General features: G+C 32.5%; 1 protein-coding gene across 1 annotated transcript in view; it reads left to right on the forward strand.

The window, feature by feature from the left end:
* Positions 1-24661, forward strand: part of PCCA (propionyl-CoA carboxylase subunit alpha) — a 447428-nt gene that overhangs the window by 1027 nt on the left and 421740 nt on the right. Inside the window, exons 2-4 of the mRNA XM_031958625.1 lie at positions 9000-9077; positions 23621-23668; positions 23796-23864. Of these exons, the coding sequence (XP_031814485.1) occupies positions 9000-9077; positions 23621-23668; positions 23796-23864 (195 nt within the window). The remainder of the gene's footprint in view (positions 1-8999; positions 9078-23620; positions 23669-23795; positions 23865-24661) is intronic.

Below are 24661 nucleotides of genomic sequence, written 5' to 3' on the forward strand. Positions count from 1 at the left end.
TTGAAGTTTCTAGTTTGTGTTCTAGACGCCCTAGATTTAAGCTTAAGAATTTTGTCATAGGTTTCTTCGCTGTCTTTCAGAGTTTGATTTTTGACAGTTTTTTTTTTTTTTTTAAATTAAAAGAAATGAAACCTTTTTATTGGGTCGGTAGCATTCCACCTTAGGCTAGATGAATTTAAACTTACACTGCATTGACAGAAATAAAGGGTCCAGAAAAGGAGACTTAATTGTTTTGCTATACACACAACTGATCTGCTTCCATCTGAAGTGTTACGTATGGTTTGCAGTGCTAAATTTTAGAGGAATGCTGATAAAATAGTGTCTAGAGTCTAAAGAAGACTTTTGGGATAGCGAGGAGTCTGGCAATCGTGTCATAAGGAATTAGTCAAGGAACTAGGGCAATTTTGGAAGGAGGAGCTTATAGTTTTCTTCAAGTATTTTAAGGACTGAATAGTTGAAGGTGGAAGAATGATTTTATTTGTTCTTTGTCTCAGTGAGCAGAACTGCAAATAGAAGAACTCAAGAGCTGACCAAAACCAGAAAATATTCTTGGTTAGAGACAGGTGATCTTTAAGAGTTTTCCAAGATAGAGTATGAATTAGTGAAATATGTACTAAGAATTAACTCCAAAATCAACATGTTTTTAGTAATATTCACCAGTCATGGAACATTTCATCTGCTGTGAGCCAGATCCTGTGGTAAAAGCCCTAGGGATACAAAAAGAGGCAAAAATCAGTGTTTGCTCTTGAGTTAGTTGCACACAGTCTAACTGGAGGGGTACAAACAAGCTATGCACAGTATAAATCGGAATTGATTCGGAGAGGTAAAGGACTTAAAGGAAGGGAGGGAAGTCACTAGGTGAAGGTGAGATAGAAGAACTTTTCTAGGCATGGCTAACAGCTAGAGAAAAATGCCTGGACCTGAGATAGAGTGTCTTATTCATGCAACAACAGAGCCAGTGATCATAATAATAATTAATTACTTTGGCTGGGAGTTAGGTTTAAAAAGACTGGAAAGAGAGGAAGGGGCATAGCTTGTATAGGGCTTTGAATACCAAATGGCATTTTGTATTTGGTATTTGATCCTGGAATTAATTGTGTGAAGAATATAGAGGGAGAATAGAAGGCCTAGGTTAAAACCCTGTGTTTTTTTTTTTTTTTTTTTTTTTTTTTTTGGTTGTTGTTTGTTTGTTTAAACCCTCTATTTAAAAGGATTTGACAAACCCTCCAATTCATTCCTAGTACTGCCATATAGTACAAGTCCTGATTACCACTTAACTGATGGGTTTAATGCTTTCCTGACAGATTTTCCCACCTCTTGTTTTGTCTTTCCTATATGTTTTACTCTTTCCTATATGTATTCCTATATGTATTATCCTATATGTATTTCCTATATGTATTATCACTGTCAGAATTATCTTTCTATTCATACAGTTCTGCTATTCTTTTGCGGAAAACTTGGGGCTGTTGCCTGTCCAGAAAAGTTCAGACTCTTTTGGCTAGCAATCAGGGTCTTCCATGATCTGTGTCGTATCCTTTCTGCACTCTATCTTGGCAATCATTCAAAGCTATGTTTCCTATGTCTGAAATGGGATCTCTCTCCCTATTTGTCAAACACTGAAGAGATCAGTGTGTTTTACTTAAGGCCAAAATAAAAATAAAGCCCTACATATCAAAAGATTAAATACACAATAGAACTGGAGTATGGAAAATCTGAATTAATATTTTAAGATCTAAGTTGAAAACTTATTTCTGTGTTCTAATGAATTATAAAACTCTAGTTGTTAAACTGAGATGACAATGTTCAGTGTAATGACAAATTAGCTGTTAGATACCAGCTGGTTGGAGCCTGGGAGAAAGTCAAAAAAGTCTCCTGTATTGACATGATTTTGAGTTTAATATGTGGGACTCATGGGTAGCGAAGAAGAGAAAGAAAATAGGTACTATATGATTTCCTTTTTAAAAATTATTGATCTTTTCTATTAGTCCCCAGTACTGTAATTTAAAGAGGCAATTTTAAAAATCCTTATGAACAGGTGTACTGACTCTTTCCTTTTTTGCATAATGACTGAAGTAAGGAAATACTTGAAAATAGTTTGTTAGACTGCATGGAACTCTTAAGAATTTAGAGGGTCCTTGGATTTTTTCATGTCATACCCTATTGTCATTTATGAAAAAAAGGTTAACTTGAAAACAACGAATAATCTTTTTACTGAATTTTATAATACTGTAGTTTTTAGTTGTAACCATATATGTTTCTTATATAAGCTTATTCTGGAAAATTAATTCTGTTACTGCAATGGATTATCTGCCAAGTCACTTTGTGTATTTGGGCGCATGTTCTCTCTTTATTAAAGCTTTTTATTTTCAAAACATATGCATGGATAATTTTTCAACATTTACCCTTGAAAAATCTTGTGTTCCAATTCCCCACTCCTCTCCCTAGATGGAAAGTAATCCAATATATGTTAAACATGGTAAAAAATACATATTAAATCCAATATATGCATACATATTTATACAGTTATCTTGTTGCACAAGAAAAATCAGATCCAAAAAAAAAAAAATGAGAAAGAAAATAAAATGCAAGCAAGCAACAACAAAAATGGTGAAAATGTTATCTTGTGATAAAAACGCTCAGTATGGGTTCTCTTTTTAACCACTCCCTCAGTTTCTCTTGTCAGCACTTCATCCTTTTCCCAATTCCTTAATATGGATATATTTTAAGCCTTCTTCTCTTATCTTTCTGTACTCTATCTTGGCAATCATTCATGACTACACTTTCAGTTACCTTCTTCTCTTGTCTTTCTGCACTGTATCTTGGCAATCATTCATGACTACTCTTTCAGTTGCCATCTCTGTGCAGATGACTTTTTGGCCTTTCTTCGGAAGTCTAGACATATATCTATCTCCAAATGCCTTCAGGACCAAACTCAGCATGTCTAAAACTGAAAATTTCCTTTCCATGTTTGCTTCTTCATATTTTGTTATTTTTATTCTTCTATTCACAGACATTTCAGTTTCACAACTCTTTCCTCTACCTAACCAATTGTCTTTCAGTTACCATGTGCTAAAATGTCAAGTCTGTGTAAAATTTCTTGTGTCCTTTCCCTCCCATTCATTCCTAGTACTGCCATATAGTACAAGTCCTGATTACCACTTAACTGATGGGCTTAATGCTTTCCTGACAGATTTTCCCACCTCTTGTTTTGTCTCTCTCCTCTTTCCTATATGTATTATCACTGTCAGAATTATCTTTCTATTCATACAGTTCTGCTATTCTTTTGCGGAAAACTTGGGGCTGTTGCCTGTCCAGAAAAGTTCAGACTCTTTTGGCTAGCATAGCAATCAGGGTCTTCCATGATCTGTGTGCATATACCTTTTGAAACTGATTTTGCTTGAACTATCCAACATTATGCTTAAGTCAAAGTTTAGTTATTTACCCCCAAATTTCCCAGATACTTTCCTTCTGACTCTGCATCCTTGTTGCTATGTTTCCTATGTCTGAAATGGGATCTCTCTCCCTATTAAATTAATTGCTGCCTGTCTTTTAAAGTCAAACTCAGATGCCTCATCCATCATGAAATCTTCCTTAATTGTCCCTGAAGTAATCCTTTCTCTTCACCTCACGCTTTGTTTTTAAAACATTTAATTAAATTTTATTTTTTATATTAATAAATGTTTTTTCTCTCCTTCCTATCCCTTACCCCAGTAGAAACCCCCTCCTCCCACAAATTCTACACCTCACATTTTCCTTGCAGACATAAAAATGCATTTTATTAAATGTCAGATACACATTGTATATATATATATTATAATTATGTATGTTTGCATTTTATCCCTAAACCATAAGTTTACTATCATGAATAGTAGAGGCAGCTATATTGGATATTTCACCTATTCTGGTACTTTGTGTACAATTGGATGCCTACAAAATTTTTTGTTAAATGAATGCTATGGTAAATGTTTCATGTTACTATAATTAAAATACCATTTTAATTTTTTTCATCAATTATACAATTAATTGAATTGAAAAAAATATATATTTCATAACATGTATGATCTTTTGGACAACTTATTTTAACTTGGTAACTTTATTTTTTTTCTTTTTTTTAAAAATTCATTTATTTTTTAATACACATAGGTTTATGAATCAAGTTTGAAGTGAAAAAGCAGAGCAAAAGGGAAGATGGGAGAGATTAAAAAAAAAAAAAAAACAGCAACCCAGAAAAAAAGAAATGAATATAACATGTGTTGATTTACATTGTCTCCATAGTTTTTTTTCTGGAGGCAGATGTCCAAAGTCTATTGGGACTGCTTTGGATCACTAAACCACTGAGAAAAACAAGTCTTTCATAGTTGATCATTGCACATTCTTGCTGTTACTGTATGCAATGGTTCTACTTGTTTTGCTCAGCATCAGTTTGTGTAAATCTTTCTAGCCTTTCTAAAATCAGCTTGTTCGTCATTTTTTATAGAACAATAATATTTCATTATCTTCATATGCCACAACTTGTTCAGCCGTTCCCCAATTGATGGGCATTTACTCATTTTCCAATTCTTTCTAATTCTTCACAAAAAGAATTTCTACAAACATTTTTGCACATGTGGATCCTTTTTCCCTTTTTTATGATTTCCTTGGGATACAGACCCTGTAGTGGTACAGCTGGATCAAAGGGTATACACAGTTTTTATGCACAGTTTTATAGCCCTTTTAGCATAATTCCAAATTGCTCTCCAGAATGGTTGGATCCATTCACAACTCCACCAGCAATGCATTAGGGCCTGGTTTTCCCACATCTCCTCCAACATTTATCTTATCCTTTCCTATCATTTTGGCCAATCTGAGATGTATGTAGTAGTACCTCAGCTGTCTCAATTTGCATTCCCTAATCAATAGTGACTTAGTGCATTTTTTCATATGGCAATAGATGGCTTTAATTTCATCATCTGAAAATCACATATTCATGTTTTTTGATCCTTTATCAGTTGAGGATATTTGGTAACTTTCAAAACAAATCTCACCATTGAGATTCAAGATAGAAAGTTTTGATCTTTTTCCCCCTTTAGGAAAACCATATGGATTTAGTTTGATAGGAAAGTTTCTCAGTTTTTGACTATATTATCTGGTCTTTAAACTCTTGGGGAGTTTTAGTGCTGACCCATTTTTCTTGGAAATTAGGGCCAGTGGACATTTTCTCGTATCTAATCAGTCAAGAAGTTCTGGTAGTCTAATTCTGAAATCAGCAAGTTACTCTAAAAAAAGCTAGAAGCTAGTCCCTGGCAAATCAAACTATCAAAAAGCACCTAGACTGTCATCTTCCCTTAGGCCTGAATACAAACAGCCCAGGAGCAGAATCAACTTATATCTTCTTAAGATCTCCACCCTGTGCAGATACAGCATGGCATTATGGTCATATTTAAAGAAAATTCTTGCTGCTAAATCCCTTCATTTTGTCAAATGGTTTAACTTTGGTTCTTGTTTTCTGTATTTGAATACAAATTCCTTGAGGTCAGGGAGTATATTTCTTTTTGCTTCTATTTGTAACCTCAGCACTCTAGCACTTAGTAGTATTCCTACAAAATAGTAAGCATTTAATAAATGCTTGTTTATTTCACTGTTGACTTGTTGACTTGTTTAGAATCACAGACTCTCAATTGCTGACAAGGTAAAATTCAGACTCTTCTACCTGGCATTCAAAACTATTATCAGTCTTCCACCCTATATCTATTCTGCACTATTCCTCTTCATGCAATAGAATACTTGTTTTCCCCTGTGTTTTCAGATTTTTTTTTTTTTTTTTTTTTTTTTTTTGCTTATGCTTTTCCCAGTATTATGCCTACTTTCTCTTTATTGTTTAATTCTTCTTTTTGATACCAGATTTTTTTCTTGTTGGTACTGGTCTTAATTGAGACAATTATTATTTGCTTAAGTTTACTTAACTTATTGAACTCATTAACCCACCCACTTTATCCAATAGCAGGGATTACTGACTTCTCATCCTTTAAAGCTCAACATATATGTCATCTTTTCTAGGAAGCCTTTCCATTGTACCCCAGCCTAGTTGGTAATGACTCCCTCCCCCAGCATTTCCAATTCTTTTTTTTTTAAAGTTGCTGTAAAATTTTTTGTTCAAATCATTACTTTTTCCCGCTTTTTGTTAAACTCTTTGTTATACAGACCTAATAGTGGTATCTTTGGGTCAAAGATTGTGCACAATTTTTTAGCTCTTAGGGCATAACTCCAAATTGTTCTCCAAAATGGTTGGTATATTAGTGTCCTAGTTTTCCCAAATTTTTTCCAACATTTGTCATTTTCCTTTTTAATCATCGTTTCTAATTATAGGTTAAGTATTCATAAAGTAATTGAATTTTATATATAAAAGCAATCATCTTCCAGTTCAACCTCTTATTTTACAGAGGTAGAAATTGTTTCCCTGACAAGTTATTTTTCTAGGATCATACAGTTGATTAGTGGAAAAGCTGAGTTTAGAATAGATTTCAGGAGTCTTGATTTTCAGGCCAGCACTATATTTAGTGAGGAGGAAGGATTTACAAGCTTTTACTGTACCAGATACTATGCTGATATAATTACTTTACATTTGGTTCTTACAATAACTCTGAAATAGGTGTTGTACCCTATTTCACAGATGAAGAAACCAAGCAGAAAGAAGTACTTTTAAGTAATAGCATGTTTCATTTAGAATACTGATTCTTCCTGCCTCATGTAGAAATATCTCAGATTCTCTTAAGGGGGGAAATCAAAAATTTAATCATACATGGTTATTGTATGTATGAAACTCAACATATATGTTTTGCTCAGATCATTCAGGCCAGTTCCAATGAGCTTGTGATGATGAGAATCATTTACACCCAGAGAGAGAACTGTGGGAGTTGAGGGTGGATGACAACGTAGCATTTTCACTCTTTTTATTGTGGTTTGCTTGAATTTTATTTTCTTATTTTTTCCCTTTTTGATCAGATTTTTCTTGTGCAGCACAATAATTGTATAAATTTGTATACATATATTGGATTCAACTTTTTTTTTTTAACAGGTTAACATACATTGAATTACTTGCCACCTAGGGGAGAGAGTAGGGAGGAGAGAAAAATTGAAACACAAAGTTTTTCAAGGGTAATTGTTGAAAGATTATCCTTGCATATGTTTTAAAAAGTAAATTTAAAGAATTTAGTAACAAAAAATTTGTTAAAATATGCAATTACTCATTTACATAGAGTAAAATTAAAATCACTTTGCTTTTTTCGGTGATAAAGTGAGCAATACTGTACTGTAACTTCTTGGGCCCTCAAGTGATTTGGTTCTTATTATTGTATACTCTGTGACAAATGTGCTATGTTAGACAACCCAAACCATAGAGATGTGTGAAAACTCAGTTCAGTGAAGGTTTTTGCACTTAAGGAAAGTGGTTTTTTGTTTTTATTGTTTTTTAAAATTTAAATCTTTATCAAATGCATTACTTATTCACATCCTGTTCCTTAGTGGATCTTTTAAAAAATCTCAGTTTATTTGTGATTTTTTTTATTTGTAATTTTGCTGATGAATTATAGTAATTGAAAGTTTTTATTTTAGTGCTTTGGTTGTTTAAGATTTTTTTCACTAAAATGTTCTACTTCATATTCATATCATTATTTACACAAATATTAGATATTTTACCATTAACTACTTTACAAAGCATCCCAAAGAATTAAATATAGGAACATCTACATTTTTGGTAACAGCCTCATTTTATTATTGAATGGTCTGAAATTCACATAAATTTCTGCTATAATGTAAGCTTAGTAGATTCTCCAGAACTTCCTGCTTTCTTTTGTTACAAGAATCCATTTGTTTCCAATTTTTAAAAAGTTCAACTTCACTCATAGATGATGTAAAGCTACAGTTTTTGGTGATCCTCTTGACTTCTCTTAGAAGAATTTAAACAGTGACATAGCGATTGTACTTGTGTATGAAGGAAGAGTAAAATAGCTTTGTCCCATGGGGTATATTTATTAGAAGGGGTTAAGGGAATCCAGATGAGACTTAAGGAAACTTTGAACAAAGGTGGTAGCAAAGGAAATAATAAGGAAGAAGATAGATTTGAGAGAAACTGAAAAGGCTTCCTGAAAAAGATTTGGTGAGTGTATGGGATGGGTGAGGAAGAAAAAGTCAAAAGATCACTCTGTTGTGTTTCTTTGGCTTTTAGTTAGCTAATGAATGAATACATTGGATACGTTTGGATTTTAGTTGGAATTTTATATAGCTTCCATTTTAATTCTTTGGTTCTTTGTTGTTTCTGTTAACCCATAACTTTTTTTTTTTTTTTTCTTTTTTGGCTGAGACAGTTGGGGTTAAATGACTTGCCAGAGTCACACAGCTAAGAAGCCTTAAGAGATCAGGTTTGAACTTAGGTCTTTCTGACTTTAGGGCTGGTGCTCTATCTACTGCACTGCCTAGCTACTTCCCATAACATTATTTTAGTAAATATAATACCAGCCTAAAAAAAATTTACTCTAAAGTTATAAGCATGGGTCATTGGTTTACATGTGTATTGGGATTTTTGTTTATGCCAGAGAGAAATAGAATAAAAGTTAAATTACATTTTCACTTTTTTGTCTTTGTTAAAATAAAAAAAAAAAAAAGCTGTTACAAGTCAGGGTCTCTTTGTATTCTGTAGAGTGCTGTGTTCCATGATTCTGAAGACACCATTGCTCTTCAAGATTGTGAGAGGCTGAATAGCAATATTTTCTTCAAATCTCACTTATGTGTTTCATTTTTAACAGATTGCTGATTTTTATGTATATCCTGACTTCATTTGTCTGCAAAGCAGTTTATATATCATGAATAGTTATGATGCTTTTTATAACTTATATACAATGGAAATTAACGTGATAACATTTTATAGTTGCAGTAATTTTAATAGAGGTTCATATAAAAATTGTTTTTTTTAAACTTATCCATTTAAGCATTTACATTTTCTCATTTCCCTATTTCTTATTCAGTCTGTTTTACACCAATCAAGGCATCAGTTGAGGGCTTCTCATAGTCTGTCATCAGTACGAAATGATCTTAATGAAAAGGTAAGGAAAAATCTTTAAAATATATTGCATTACTGAATAAAAACAGTTTTCTTTGTCTTTACTAGGCTATGAATCTAAATTGGAAAGTTTGCATGGCATTCGTGAAATAAGTTTAATCATTTATTGTGAAGTTTATTTTGCTAATTCCCTAATTTTATATTTATTATAATGACATTAATGAAAATGAAAACTATTTCATATATTTTGGATTTTTTTTCATTTTAGACAAAATAATCTCATGAAGAGATGTTGTCAAAGTGTAGGAAAGAAAAGACAATACAATTTAGGAAAAATTATGAAATAAATAAAAAGGCAACAACAATACAATAAAAGTCTATTGGACAAGCTAGTTAGTTGTAGTCATGTAAATATCTCCTTATAAGTAAAGTGAAGGAGTTATGATGAGTACTAGATTGGGAGAGCAGTTGAGAATGTGAAAAACTTATGAAGGCTTTCTTGTAATCAAAAAAGAAACTTTAATTCATGAAAGCACAGGGCTTTCCCAAAATATTGTGGGAATAATTTATGAGTTGAAAACTGGGAAGGAAAAGGGAAGCAAGGGTGAGGTTTAGAGAATCAGACCAGAGGATCCTGGTCAGGGCAAACTAGAATGTGTATTATGTCTACCACATAAAGAGAGTCTAAGAACAAGGATATGCTAATGTATGGTAATGAGGGTGTCTTTGATAAGAAGGTTACTATCAAAAAGGTAGCCTCTAGTGTACTTGCTCTGGAGAAAGGAAATTCCCTTAACCACAGGATCTTTGATGATTGGTTGGAAGTTTGATAATAGGGTTCAACAATGACCCTCTTTCTTGACCCAGGTGTAAGATAGCAGCGCAGAGTTTTGAGAGATAACTCAAGACATCCTTGAAGAGTAGCTTAGTGGAATAAAGATATCAAGTCCAACTCCCTTTGTTTCACACATTCTCCAAGGTTATGCCCACATCGCTCCCAGTAGCTACATTCCTACATTCCTAGTGGTTACATCATTCTCAAGCACTGATGACTTTGAGGCTTCTTGAAAAGTATTGGAGTCTCTATCACTATTGGGGTTTCTACTAATAATACATTGTTTCCAAGGGTTGCATCACATCATTTAGACTATATCCTCCCCATTGTACCTATCCCCTAACCTTGCTGAAAAATAGAATTCACTGATATGAAACTTTTATCATAAATATGTAGTCCAGGGAAACAAATTTTAACATTAGCCATGTCTCTTTCTCTCTCTTCATATTAATTTTTTTTTTTTTTTTGCTGAGGCAATTGGGATTAAGTGACTTGTGCAGGGTCACACAGCTAGGAAGTGTTAAGTATCTGAGGTTAGATTTGAACTCAAGTCTTCCTGACTTCAGAGCTGGTGCTCTATCCACTGCACCATCTAGCTGCCCCTCTTCTGCATGTTTATTTGATTACCTCTATAATAGGAGATAAGTGCTTTCATCATTAGTTTTCTATACTCATGCTTTTATCCTTGAATTGATCATCATTTTAAAGTGCTTTAGAATTGTTTTTCTCTATGATGCTGTGATTTTATAAATTGTCCTAGTTCTGCTAATTTTGCATGAGTTTAATAGTATTCTGAAATTGTCTATTTGGGCATTTATTAAAGTATAATATTATTCCATTACATTTATTCACCATAATTTCTTTAGGCATTCTTAGTAGGAACAAACAACTTTATTTTCCAATTTTTGTTTGTCATCATATGCTATAAATTTTTTTGTGCATGAATCTTTTCCTCTTGATCTCTTTGAAGCTTAAGTCTTATAATGGTGTGGTTGGGTCAAAGTAACTTTGGGTATAATTTCAAATTACCCTCTAAAGTGGTTGTTCCTCGTTTACAATTCACCAATAGTACACCAGTGTGCCTCTTTGCTTATAACATCTTTACTGTTAGTTTGTTTATAGTTTATTAGCAACAAAATGAAGAATTGAGTTTTATTACTGTGCTTCAATTAAATATTTTATTAGAATGACATGGTTTACTGAAGGTTCAATTTACCAGACATTTTTTTTAGTTGAAGAGAAGGTATTTGGTATTGAGTTAAAACTATCTATTATGCTTTAACTATCTTTTAGAAACAATTTAAATTAACATTACATTTGTTAAAAACTTATGTTGAAGATAACATACCTGATTCATCTGACTTAGTAAACATAGAAAATATATTAGGTTTTTAGGCATTCTAAATCTGCCTCAGAGCTCCATCAGTTCATCTTTGATTTCTTTTTATATGGTTCTTAATATGTACTATATTCTTTAGATTTTGCTTTTTTTCATTTGCCATTATTTGTGAAAGTCTAGCTAGGTCTCTTTATATTTCTCATTTGTTTCTGCTTTTCAACACCTCAGCTTGGCTGATTTTTAGCAATTCTTCCCTTGTTCTTCTGGTTTTGCTTTTTTTACTTGGCATTATTTTGTGAAAGTCTAGATCTCTTTATTGTAATGTTCTGGTTTGCTTTCTGGAGGTCTTGGGACCAGCCTTCTTTTAGCAGAGTAATCACCACAAGAATAGTCAAGGATAAAGTCCAAAGTCTTTATTACCTTCTTCACAGTCTGTCTCCTTCACCTGGGGCTGGGCTAGCTTTCTGGAGACCCTCCGGAAAGAGTCTTGGTTTCAGTGGAGGAATGCAGCTGGTCAAGTCTTCTCTATTAAAGTGCAGGAGGCAGGAGAGCCACCAGGACGTTCTCTATCTTGAAATCTGTCCCTGGCTGAGTTTGTCCCCAGTTTATACACTCTGTTACAATTACATCATTACAATACTGACTATAAACCAATCATTATATCACTAGGGAACCATTATTTGTTGTAAGATTAAATCAATCATACTGAACTAGAGAACTCACATGCTAAACCTAGATAACTATTGTCTTATCAATTCCATTGAATTAATACCTTGTTGTAAGATTAAATCAGTCATACTGAGTTCCTGCCCTTTACATTTTATATTCCTCTTACTTGCCTATCTATCTTTCAATACTTCAACTTGCTGATTTTACCAATTCTTCCTCTGTTTCTACCTATACTCTGGATAAATCAAGTAAAGAGCCTTTCTAGTCATATTATATTGACTACATTATCATGTTTTCATAACTAAATCTATTAGGTAGTACTTAAAAGATTGAAAATTAGGGGATTCTGGGAAGATGGTGGAATAGATTAGAAAATTCCAAGCTCTCCAGATTTCCTCCAAAAAAAGACTAAATACCACCTCAGAGTAAACCTAAAGAGGCAAAAATAAACAGGAGTTGGTGCAGAACAGTGTTCCTCCTGAGATAAATGGAGAAGACTGGAGGAAAGAGCCCAGGATAGAGGTTTGGCCTGAGTTAAGTACGAATACTTCCAAGATTATCTCCTCAGTAAAGTGTAAAAGAGTAAAGGCTATCTGTTGAAATAACAAGCCTCAACTATAGAAATTCTCACTTCATTTATCATGTGGGGAGCCAAATATCTGAGTAGGAAAAGATTGTAGTCTTCTACTAAGGGACAACAGAACCAGGTGTGCTGCCCTATTGTGGTCCTGGGTTGTGGCTGAAGGCAAGAAGAAACCAGGTGACTTGTCTAAGCAATGGTGCCAGGATATTTATAGGAGAGCAGAGTTCTTAGATTCAGTTCTAGGATAGAGGGGATAACTAAAGGTTATAGCCACTGGAAGGTCCTTGGGAGCAAGAACATTTCCCACATATTTTGCTGGGAAGCCCTAGTTATGGTTTGAAGGGGAAAAGGAGTGAAGAGATTGCGTCCTGGACAAAATTCAAAAGAGATAATAGTAAGAGGGACCTAAGGTCTGTTGCACTACAATCTAGGACTAGAAGTGATTATAATAACAAGCTACTAAAAAAAAAAATGTAAACCAAAACAACAACAAAAAAATAACCCCAGCCCAACAAAATAAAAATGAGGAGACAAAAGAGAAACTATTCAATCATAAGCTGCTACTATGGGAATACAGAAGATCTGGGTTCCTTTTCAGAGAAGGAAACTGAAAAAGCTTTTTCTCCAAAGAGGAACATCAAATGGTTACCTGTTTGAAAAGAAGTATTTAGAGGACTTAAAAATCAAATAAGAGAGATTCAGTAAGAATTAGAAAAGAAAAAGCAATCCAAGAAAACTAAGAAAATGATGGAAAAAAAGTCATCCAACTTGAAAAAGATACAGAATCTTTTTATTTAATTTTATCTTATTATAGTTTTTTTATTTATAAAACATACATGGGTAATTTTCCAACATTGATCCTTGCAAAACCTTCTGTTCCAAATTTTTTCCCCAAACATGTCAAAATATATGTTAAATCCAATATATGTATACATATTTATAGTTACCTTGCTGCACAAGAAAAATTGGATCTAGAAAGAAAAAAAAACTCAAGAAGGAAAACAAAAATGCAAGCAAACAATAACAGAGAATGAAAATGCTATGTTGGGGTCCACACTCAGTTCCCATAGTCCTCTCTCTCGGTGTAGATGACTCTCTTCATGACTGAACAATTGGAATTGGTTTGAATCATCTCATTGTTGAAAAGAGCTACATCTATCACAATCTTGTTGTTGCCTTGGACAAATCTTCTAGTACTGCTAATTTTACTTAGCATCAATTCAAGTCTCTCCAGGCCTCTCTGAACTCATCCTGTTGTTCATTTTTTATAGAACAATAATATTCCATAACATTCATATACCATAACTTATTCAGCCATTCTCCAATTGATGGGCATCCACTCAGTTTCCAGTTTCTACAAAAAGGGCTGCCACAAACATTTTTGCACGTGTGGGTCCCTTTCCCTCCTTTAAGATCTCTTTGGGATATAGGCCCAATAGAAACACTGCTGTGACAAAGGATATGCACAGTTTGATAGCCTCTTGAGCCCACCTAAAATGGTTGGATCCGTTCACAGTTCCACCAATAATATATCATTGTCCCAGTTTTCCCACATCCCCTCCAACTTTCTTCACTATCTTTTCCTGTCATCTTAGCCAATCTGACAGGTGTGTAGTGAGATCTCAGAGTTGTCTTAATTTGCATTTCTCTGATCAATAGTGATTTGGAGCATCTTTTCATGACTGGAAATAGTTTAAATTTCTTCTTCTGAAAATTGTTCATATCCTTTGCCCATTTATCAATTGGAGAATGGCTTGATTTCTTATAAAGTTGAGTCAATTCTCTATATATTTTAGAAATGAGGCCTTTATCAGAATCTTTAAATGTAAAAATGTTTTCCCAGTTTATTGCTTCCCTTCTAATTTTGTCTGCATTAGTTTTGTTTGTACAAAAACTTTTTAATTTAATATATTAAAATTTTCTACTTTGTGATCAGTAATGATCTCTAGTTCTTTGGTCACAAATTCCTTCCTTCTCCAAAGGTCTGAGAGGTAAACTATTCTGTGTTCTTCTAATTTATTTATAATAAAGATACTAAATCTTAAGAACACAACTTGAAAACTAGAATTGAGCAAGGGGAATTGAATTGTAAGAGACCAAGAAAAAATAAAATAAAGAAGAATAAAAAAATAGAAGATAAAGTGAAATTATCTTATAAGAAAAACAACCTGAAAAGCAGATCAAGAAAACATAATAATTGGACTACCTGAAAGCTGTGATTAAAAAATTTTAATAAAATGATTTAAGAAATAATTAGAGAAAATTGCCCTGAAGTTTTAGAATATGAGGAGAAAGTAGAAATAGAAAAAAATCTACCTATCACCATCTCAAAGAAATCCTTTGTGGAAAACGCATAGGAATATTGCCACATTTTGAAACCCCAAGATTAGAGAGAAATTTTTGCAAGAAACAAACCAAAAAAATCAAATATGCTGAAGCTACAGTTAGAATGGTATAAGACTTGTCAGCAGCCACAATAAAGGACTACAGGTTGTGAAATCATGTCTACTGACAATTAATAGAACTAGGCCATGGCTAAAAATATCATATCCAGAAAAATTATACTTTTGAATGAAAAAAAAATGGATATTCAATAAACTTGCAGACTTTCAGAACTTCCTATCACCCAGATGTGAACTTAACAAAAAATTTAACATGGGAGCCAATATCAGAGGTCATCTTTAAGGAACTCAACATGGACAAACTTTTTAAACATGTACAAATTGTATACTTTATCATATTTAACATGTATTGGTCAATCTAGGGGCGGGGGTGGGGGAAGGAGGGGGAAAATTGGAACAAAAGGTTTGGCATTTGTCAATGCTATAAAATTACCCATGCATATAGCTTCTAAATAAAAAGCTATTAAAAAAAAAAGAAACCTATCTATGCATATGTTTTAAAAATAAAAAAGCTTTAAAAAATAAGAAAAAATGTACAAATTGTTTACTTTTTTTCAATTTACATAGGAAATGTATATTATATATTTAAGATTCACCTCAAAAATAGGGTAACTCAAAAAAAAGAGTGGCAGTTACAGTAAAAATAAAAACCACACAAATGAGGTGCTGAGGAAGAATAGATGCAGAGCCATTAGAGGGGTAAGGGAGGGGTCATAGTTCTGAAAAACCTCACATTGGGAGTGGGTTCAATTGGCAATATTGCGTGTGTGTGTGTGTGTGTGTGTGTGTGTGTGTGTGTGTGTATATATATATAGACATATATATATATGATTATATATATATATGTCTATATATATATAAGAAATAAAGGGGTAGGGATGGATGGATGGGGAAGCAAAGGGTAAAGAAAGAAGACAAGGAAGGGATCCTTGAGTAGGGGAAGGTTTAAGTAATTGCAAGGCAAATTATGGAATTTAGAGTCAGCAGGAATAGGTATATATGTGTATGGTGTGTGTGTGAGTGTATTTATGTATATATCTACATATGTATACATAAATATATCTTTTCTTAACTGTAGCTTGTTGGAATTGGGGAAGGGAGTAAGGAGGGGGGAGAATAAAAAAGGTGCCTAGCAGAGAAACAAAGAACAATTTAAAAGGAAGAAAAGAAAAAAATGGACATTTTGCAAATATAATTTCTTTTTTATAAATAAATAAATATATATTCATGCACATATATACTTTATTGATCTGGTAATTTGTCAAATATTTTGAATCATCCCTGATATTTTGCTGGACACATGACAATGTTCTCTTTTGTTTGCTTTAAAAGAAAAATAAAAAACATTGAGAAAACTGGAAAGTATTCTGGCAGAAATTGGGCAGAGACCAGTGCCTTAAATCATTTTACCTAGTTAAGGACAAAATGGTTACAAGATTTAGATAAAAAAGATAATAAAAAATTTTAAAGAGCATATAACATGTTATGTGTTAGACTTGGTGGTAGGTAAGCAATTTATGAACAAACAAGATAGTGTTGTGAGATATAAAATGAATAATTTTGATTACATTAAATTAAAAAATTTTTGTCCAAATAAAACAAATATTGCCAGGATCAGAAAAAAAAAGCAGAAAAATGAGAGGGAAATTTATAGTCAGTTTCTCAGCTATGTAAAGAACTTTGTCAAATTCACAAGAACGCAAGTCATTCTCCAATTGATAAATGATTAAAGAATTTGAGCAAAATCAAAACAATTTAAAGTCATATTAAAAATGCTCTATTGTTTGAGAAATGCAAATTAAAACAATCTTAAGATATCATATACCTAATTGGCTAAAATGATTGAAAAGAAAAGTGACAAATGAATGTTGGAGGAAATGTGGGAAAATTGGAACTTCAATTCATCGTTGGTGGATCTGTGAGCCAATCCAAATATTTTGGAGAGAGATTTGGAATTATGCTTGAAGAAGTAATAAATTGCCTATATCCTTTAATCCAGCTATACCACTATTATGTCTGTTTCCAAAAAGAATTGAAGAAAATGGAAAAGAATCTACATGTTCCTAAAATATTTATGTAGCTCTCTTTGTGGTGGCAGAGAACTGGAAATTGTGGGGTTGCCTATTGGCAAATGACTAAACAAATTGTGGTTTAAAAAACATTGTTTTTCATTTTGAAAAAATAGAAAAATAATTAAAACTTTTTTGTTTAAACCTTTTAATAAAAGAAATGGGATGGAAGGTAATTTTTCATGAAAATTTTTGAAAAAGGCAAAAAAAAAAGGGGGAAAAAGAATTAAAAGTTTCAAAAATTAATTTGTCCAAGTTTACACTATTAACCCAAAGGTTTTAAAAAAAAGGGTTGATTCAGAAGGTATTTTTTGTGGTAGAAATGAAACTGAATTGTTTTGGAAACTGAAAAATTTTAAAAATTATGGAAATTACTTTTTAAGAAAGAAACAATGATTTTAGAAAGGCCCAAGTTCAAATACCAACTGTGTTAATGAAATTAGCAGGACCAGGGATTTATATCCAAAAAATATAAGAGAAGTCCTGATGGACAGGCCACCCTTTTAGAAAAAGAAACCAAATATTTCAATGGAGAAGGTAATGAATGAATTAATATACCCAGAAAGAACCCCGGATGACAAAACCATTAATTACCCAGTTTTTAAAAAAATATTTTATTTCCCAACCAATTTACAATAATTAGGATCGATTTTTTGACAGCAAAAATAAATTTTTGGTATGATACTATTGGATCTAAGTTATATTTTAATTTTTTCATTACCACCTGCCATTTGGGATGGGGGAAGGTAAAATTGAACAAAGGTTTGGCAAATTGTTAATTTTAAAGACATTATATTTTAAATTAAAGGTATTAAATTTAAAAAAAAAAAAAAAAAAAAGGAATAACTGGGAAAAGGGGCCTGTTAGTACCTTGGTTGTGTGGCTGCTTCGAGTAGCCTTGTCTCAGCTGCACAATTGACGCCAATTCTCCCACCCCCATCCTTCTTCACTGAGAATAAAGACTGATTTTTCCCCTAAAAAAAAAAAAAAAAAAAAAAAGGAAATAAGCATAGTATGGTCTTACATAAATGTGATGAGTGTATATGTATGTTGCCTTATGTGCTTTTTATTTCTTTATTATTTTTTAACACTTATTAAAATTTTTCTTAAATTCCAAATTCTTTTCTCTCCCACCCTTTCTTCACCCATTGTGAAAGCAAGAAATGGAAACTTTTTTTAATATATTTTTTTTATTTGTAGCTTTTTATTTACAAGATATATGCATGGATAATTTTTCAGCATTGACATTTGCAAAACCTTTTTAATTTTTTTTTCCTTTCCCTCCACCCCCTCCCACAAATGACAGGTAGACCAATACATGTTAAATATGTTAAAATATTTTAAATACAGTGTATTAAATATCCAACAGTTGTTTTTACAAAAGAAGGGAATTTGAAATAATGTACAATTAACCTGTGAAAGAAATAAAAAATGCAGGTGGACAAAAATATAGGGATTTGGAATTCTATATAGTGGCACACACTCACTTCCCATAGTTCTTTCCCTGGGTATAGATGGCTCTCTTCATTACTAAACAATTGGAACTGATTTGGATCATCTCATTATTGAAGAGGGCCACGTTCGTCAGAATTGATCATCATATGCATTGTTGGTGGAGTTGTGAACGAATCCAACCATTCTGGAGAGTAGTTTGAAACTATGCTCAAAAAGTTATCAAACTTGCATACTTTGATCCAGCAGTGTTACTACTGGGTTATATCGAAAGAGATTATAAAGAAGGAAAAGGTAAAAGTACAATGTTTGTGGCAGCCCTCTTTTGTAGTGGCTAGAAATGAAACTGAGTGGATGTCCATCAGTTGAGAATGGCCAATAAATTGTGGTATATGAAAAGGAATATTATTGTTCTGTAAGAAATGACCAACAGGGATTTCAGAAAGGCCTGGAGAGACTTTTAAAAACTGATGCTGAGTGAAACGAGAGGACCAGGGATCAGTATATACTAACAATAATACTATATGATGACCAGTTCTGATGGACCCCATCCTCAGCAACAGATCAACCAAAATTTTGGAGCAAATAACTGAACAGCCACCAGAGAAAGAACCTGGGAGATGACTAAAAAACCAACATTGAATTCTAATCCCTATATTTATGCCCACCCATTTTGATTTCCTTCCAAGCTAATTGTCAATATTTTAGAGTCTGATTTTTTGTACAGAAAATAACGGTTTGGTCATGTATACTTATTGTGTATCTAATTTTATATTTTAATGTATTTTAACATCTACTGGTCATCCTGCCATCTAGGGGGGGTGGGGTAAGAGGTGAAAAATTAAAAGAGGTTTGGCAATTGTTAATGTGTAAAGTTACCAATGCATATAACCTGTAAATAAAAGGCTATTAAATTTAAAAAAAAAAAAAAAAGAACTGATGCTGAGTGAAATGAGCAGGACCAGGAGATCATTATATACTTCAACAAAATATGATGACAGTTCAGGACCTGGACTTCAGCAACAAGAAACCAAATCATTTCCAATGGAGCAGTAAAACTGAACTAGCACGCCAGAGAAAGAACCAGATGACTAAGAACCATTACATTGAATTCAATCCCTATATCTATGCCACCTGCATTTTTTATTTCCCTTCACAAATAATTGTACAATATTTCAGAGTCTGATTCTTTTGTACAGCAAAATAACAGTTTAGTCATGTATACTTATTGTGTATCAATTATTTTTAATATATTTAATACCACCCGGCATCTGGGGGAGGGGTTTAAGGGAAAATTGGAAAAGAGGTTTAATTGTTAATGCTGTAAAGCCCCATGCATATAACCTGTAAATAAAAGGCTATTAAAAAAAAAAAAAAAGAATTGATCATCAAAGTATTGTTGTTAAGATATAATTTCCTTTGGTTGTGATTTTAAATCAAATTATGTTCTCCAGGCCTTTCTGAAATCATCCTGCTGGTCATTTTTTACAGAACAATAATATTCCATAATATTCATATACCACAATTTATTCAGCCATTCTCCAGTTGATGGGAGAAACTCTTAATCTCATTTCTTTTTCTCCTCTGATTTTTAATCTAGTTAGTTTAGGGAACTATTTTCTTCAAAATCCCAAATGTTACATTGAGAATTTCCACAAAACTTTTCTACATTTACATTAGCACCAGCTCTTAACTTTTTCCCATCCTCACCTTAACTTAGTAGTTTATAATGCATGTTCCCATTAGAAAATGAATTTCTCTAGGCCTGGGATTGTTTCATTTTTGTCTTTCTATCATCTAGACTCTATCCTCTAGACTCTGATGAGTCTAAATGCATTGTACATAGTAGATGTTGTCATGATTGGATTTTGACAAAAGGGTCAAATGAGGCATGTTACCTATCAATAATTGGATCAGGGCTTACCTGTAGTGTTCTCTCTAAAATGTAATGTTCTCTGTTGAGGTTTTCTTGGGGTCTCTGGAGGCAGCCTTCATTTCAGTTCAGTAATCACCACAAGTACAGCCAGGTGTTAAAGTTCAAATCCTTTAGTATCTCTTTCAAAGTCTTGTCTCCTTTCCTGAGGCCCTGTTAAGCTTTCTTAGAGACCTATCTCTCTCCTTGCTTCTGAGAGCTTAAGCTCCTGCTGCCAGTCCTTTGCCTTCTCTCCGAATTCTCTGAATCTACCTAACTGAGGCTCCTAGCTTATATGCTCTGTACTGAGTATAAACCAATCATTATATCACTAAGAAACCATTATTTGTTGTAGAATTAAATCAATGCTAAACTAGATTTAACTATTGTCTCCTTAATTCAACTTAGTACCTTGTTTCAAGTTCTGGCCCATAATATCTCCTTATCAATCATACTGAACCATGCTAAATTAGATAACTATTGTCTCTATCAATTCCACTTAGTACCTTGTTTCAAGTTCTGGTCTACAACAGCTTACCTCCATCAATGCCAAAGATCTCGAGCAAAAGGAGATTCCTTTATATAAGTTTTAGGGAGTATGGAACAAAGAACAAGAACAAGGTAGATCACATCATATGATTAAAGGCAGAGTGATTGGTTGTAAATTTGGTAATGGGCTAGCAACTTCTCTCATGAAACTAAAAAATGTTTTCTTTGATTCCACGTGTAAATTAATAGACCAGACTTATGGACAGCAAACCAAATATCAGTGAAGGAGAGCTTGGATGGAGTAAAGATATCAGGCCCAAATTCTCTTTATCTTCACACATACTGCTAGCAGTTATATTCCTTTTTTTTTTTTTAATTTAATAGCCTTTTATTTACAGGTTATATGTATGGGTAACTTTACAGCATTAACAATTAGCAGTTATATTCTTTGAGGCAAGAGAACTGGATTTTAAAACCTAATCTGTTACAGGGTAGTTGAACTTTGAATTAAATTCAAAGACAAAGAAAAAGTCACTTATATTCCTGAACTAAGTGCAAAGACAAAGTACTGTGACATAAGCAGTTATGGACAAAATCAATTATAAATGGTATTAATAAGAAAATGATACAGGAGCAGTTTTAATCTTAGTGTTTAATAAATGTTTGTTGAATTGATCTTAAATGATTCTATGGACTTATCAATATCAACATTGTAAATAGAAAAAAATTCATAACTTGCTCTTGTGGTAGGAAAGAAATTGGTGATGCATTATTTCACAATTTTGTTGTGATTTCAATTTTTACTTTTTTTTTGTTAGCATAATGATTCCTCTTTGGAGCTGTAACCGATTTCTTTTCTTGTCAGTGACATTTATTTTTATTCCTTTGCCTAAAGTTATGCAATTTAGTTTAATGGTAGATTGGGTTGGGCATTTGAAATCTCTTTATATAGTATCATAATCCTGTATGAGATAATCTACTTAGGGTAGGAAACTTTTGGTCAGAAGCATAACTAACATCTTTACATAGCTACTGTAAATATCTGTTGAGAATTTTTGGTGTTTCAGCTATTTTAAAATCTAGTATATTTATTTGTCCTTTGATCAAGGTTCCATGTGTATCATTTGAAAATTCCATGAGTTTCAGAGAGTGAAATAAAATTAGCTATTAACCAGTTTAAATAACATTTAATTTTATGCAGTATCAAATGTGACTGTTCTACAATGGTGTAGTTTTAGAGATGCTTGGGGATGCTGAAAAGTTAAATGGTTTTTCACCAGGGTATTCATCCAGTAGATATTGTTGTCAAAGCTTCTACTCTGTTCCTCTTGATTCTGAGATTGACTGTCATCTTTCCTATGGTGACTCTCTTAAATAAATTTTGTGTTTATCTAAATCTGAAGCATTGTTGCTGACAGGTATTGAAGTGAATAGAGTGCTAAGCCTGGAGTCAGAAAGACCTGCATTCAAATGTGACATGAGACACTTAACTGAATGACCCTGAGAAAGGCACTTAATCTTTGTCTTCTTTCTCAACTATAAAATGAAGACCATAATAACATGTACCTAACAGGATTGTTGTGAAGATCAAATGATTAGATTAGCCACTTAATAAATGCCCATTTCCTTCTTTCTTCCTTCCCCAAATTTTGCTTGTTCAAGCGCGAATTGGTTGATTTGGGGGGGGATTGACTTTAATGTTTTAAAATATAGCCTCTCTGAAATGAGTTAGATATTTTGTTAGAAACCTCATATCAATACAACTAAGCTTACATAATTCATTTTAAATTATAATATATCTTATGTCCCTCCCTCAAAATATGCCATAAGAATTCTTTTATATATTTTCTTTTCTTGATATCATTGCAATTAGTGCGCACTCTGAATTATCTTTTAAAATTTGCATTATTTATTAAATCTTTTGAAAAATAATATTATATATTAAGAAATTAATTATTTTAAATGTAAAAAAATTAAAGGTACCCATCAAGTGTGAGAGACCCAGACTGCATGTGATTGGATCTTATTGTACTCATAATATGAGAAAACTGGGGCAAGAAAGTTGTGTTAGGACAATATTGGTCCTCTCATAAGATTAAATATTTCCAAGTATTGTTTTTATTTAATTTTATAAACTTTTATTGATGCCTTTAGTTTTTGTGTCACATTTATTTTTTAATATATAATTATTAGCCTACTTTATGGTTTATAAATATGAATATAGCCCTACTAGACAGCTTTCCTTTTATTAAAGATTAAAAACACCTTCCCCAACACAAATCTTGCCACATTATAGTAAGACCTGCTTTGGTGTATTCAGCATTCCACAAACTTCCCTGCCTCCCTATCACAAATCTTATTTTTAAAATCTTCTCTCTCTGTTGTCTTTTGAAAACTGTTCTTATTTGTTCACCACTTATTCATTGTGGCTTGTGACAGTCATTTAGATATTTCTTATATGGGTTTATCTGCATTATTTGCTGTTCATATTTTTCCTAATCTTTCAATTATTTTTTACATTTGTTGTCATACATGAATTTTTAAATTGTCAAACCCTACTAACTTGTCCCCAATGTCTTTTATTTGGAAGCAGTCACTTATGATTAATTTTAGTTATCAATATTTTCATATTATTAGTTTCATGGGGATTGGGACTAGACTTGAATGTATTCATTGTGTAGATAACTCTTGAATAAAGAAACTTCCTTTTCTAATGTGACAGCTTTCTTCAACTTATCTTAGTTATCTTAAAAACTTACTCCTACTAGATAGTTCTTATAAATGTTTTAAAAATTGTTTCATTTTCTGATATTGACTTTTCTTCTCCTGTTTTTAGACTTTTGACAAACTTCTTATTGCTAATAGAGGAGAGATTGCTTGTAGGGTAAGTAGATTTTAAAATTTCTATTGTTTTCTTTCTTTCCATGAGACTTAATTCTCATGAATTTTACCATTCTTAATTTCCATTTTGTTAAGATATTAATGTTAATGTTTACTATATTTTAAAATAGGTTATTAAAACATGCAAGAAGATGGGCATCAAGACAGTTGCTATACATAGTGATGTCGATGCCAGTTCTGTAAGTATATTTTTGCTTTCCTTAAATGTTGAAGTCAGGAAGATCTGAGTTCAAGTTTGACTTCAGACTTATTAGCTGTGTGACTCCAGCCAAGCTACTTAGCCTTTGTTTGTTTTTTTTTTTTTTTCAATTTGTTGATCAGTAAAATGGAGACAATAATAGCTACTACCTCTCTGCATGATATGGAGAATCAAATTAGACAGTAATGGTAAAATGCTTAAAGCAGTACCTACTAAATAGTAAGTAATATGTAAATGTTAATTGTTGTTATTATTATTATTATTTTTATTGTGCTATCTTTGGGGGTTTAGGAAAAGTAACATTAAAAAGATTCCCTTTTTGGGGTGGAGGACGGGGAGATGAATAGCATATTTGTCATTAATTTATTTGCTTTCTGAAATTTCTATAAATTTATTTAATAGATTATAAATGTTGAGGAAAGGCCAACCCTCATAACATATATTGACTTTAGAAGACATTTAACTATTGTAAAAAAATGTAAGAAGTCAGATGAGTACATTTATTAAATAGTTATTTTGCCCAGTTTTAATTTTCTCTAAATTCATCAACATTAATTTTTCATATACATTTATTTGACTATTTGCATATCGATTTTTCCATTGATCTATTTGTCTGTTTATTATCCAGGACCAGATAATTTGAGAACTACTGTGTATCATTTGAAATTTTAAATTCAAGCCTCTTTCCAAAGGCTAACATATAACATAATAGCAGAAGCTATATAACTTATTGAGAGTAAAACCTTGCCAGTTCTGACTGATTGTTTTTCCTGGGGA

Source organism: Sarcophilus harrisii, chromosome 3 (genome assembly GCF_902635505.1).
Source record: "Sarcophilus harrisii chromosome 3, mSarHar1.11, whole genome shotgun sequence".
In the NCBI taxonomy this organism is placed as follows: Eukaryota; Metazoa; Chordata; class Mammalia; order Dasyuromorphia; family Dasyuridae; genus Sarcophilus; species Sarcophilus harrisii.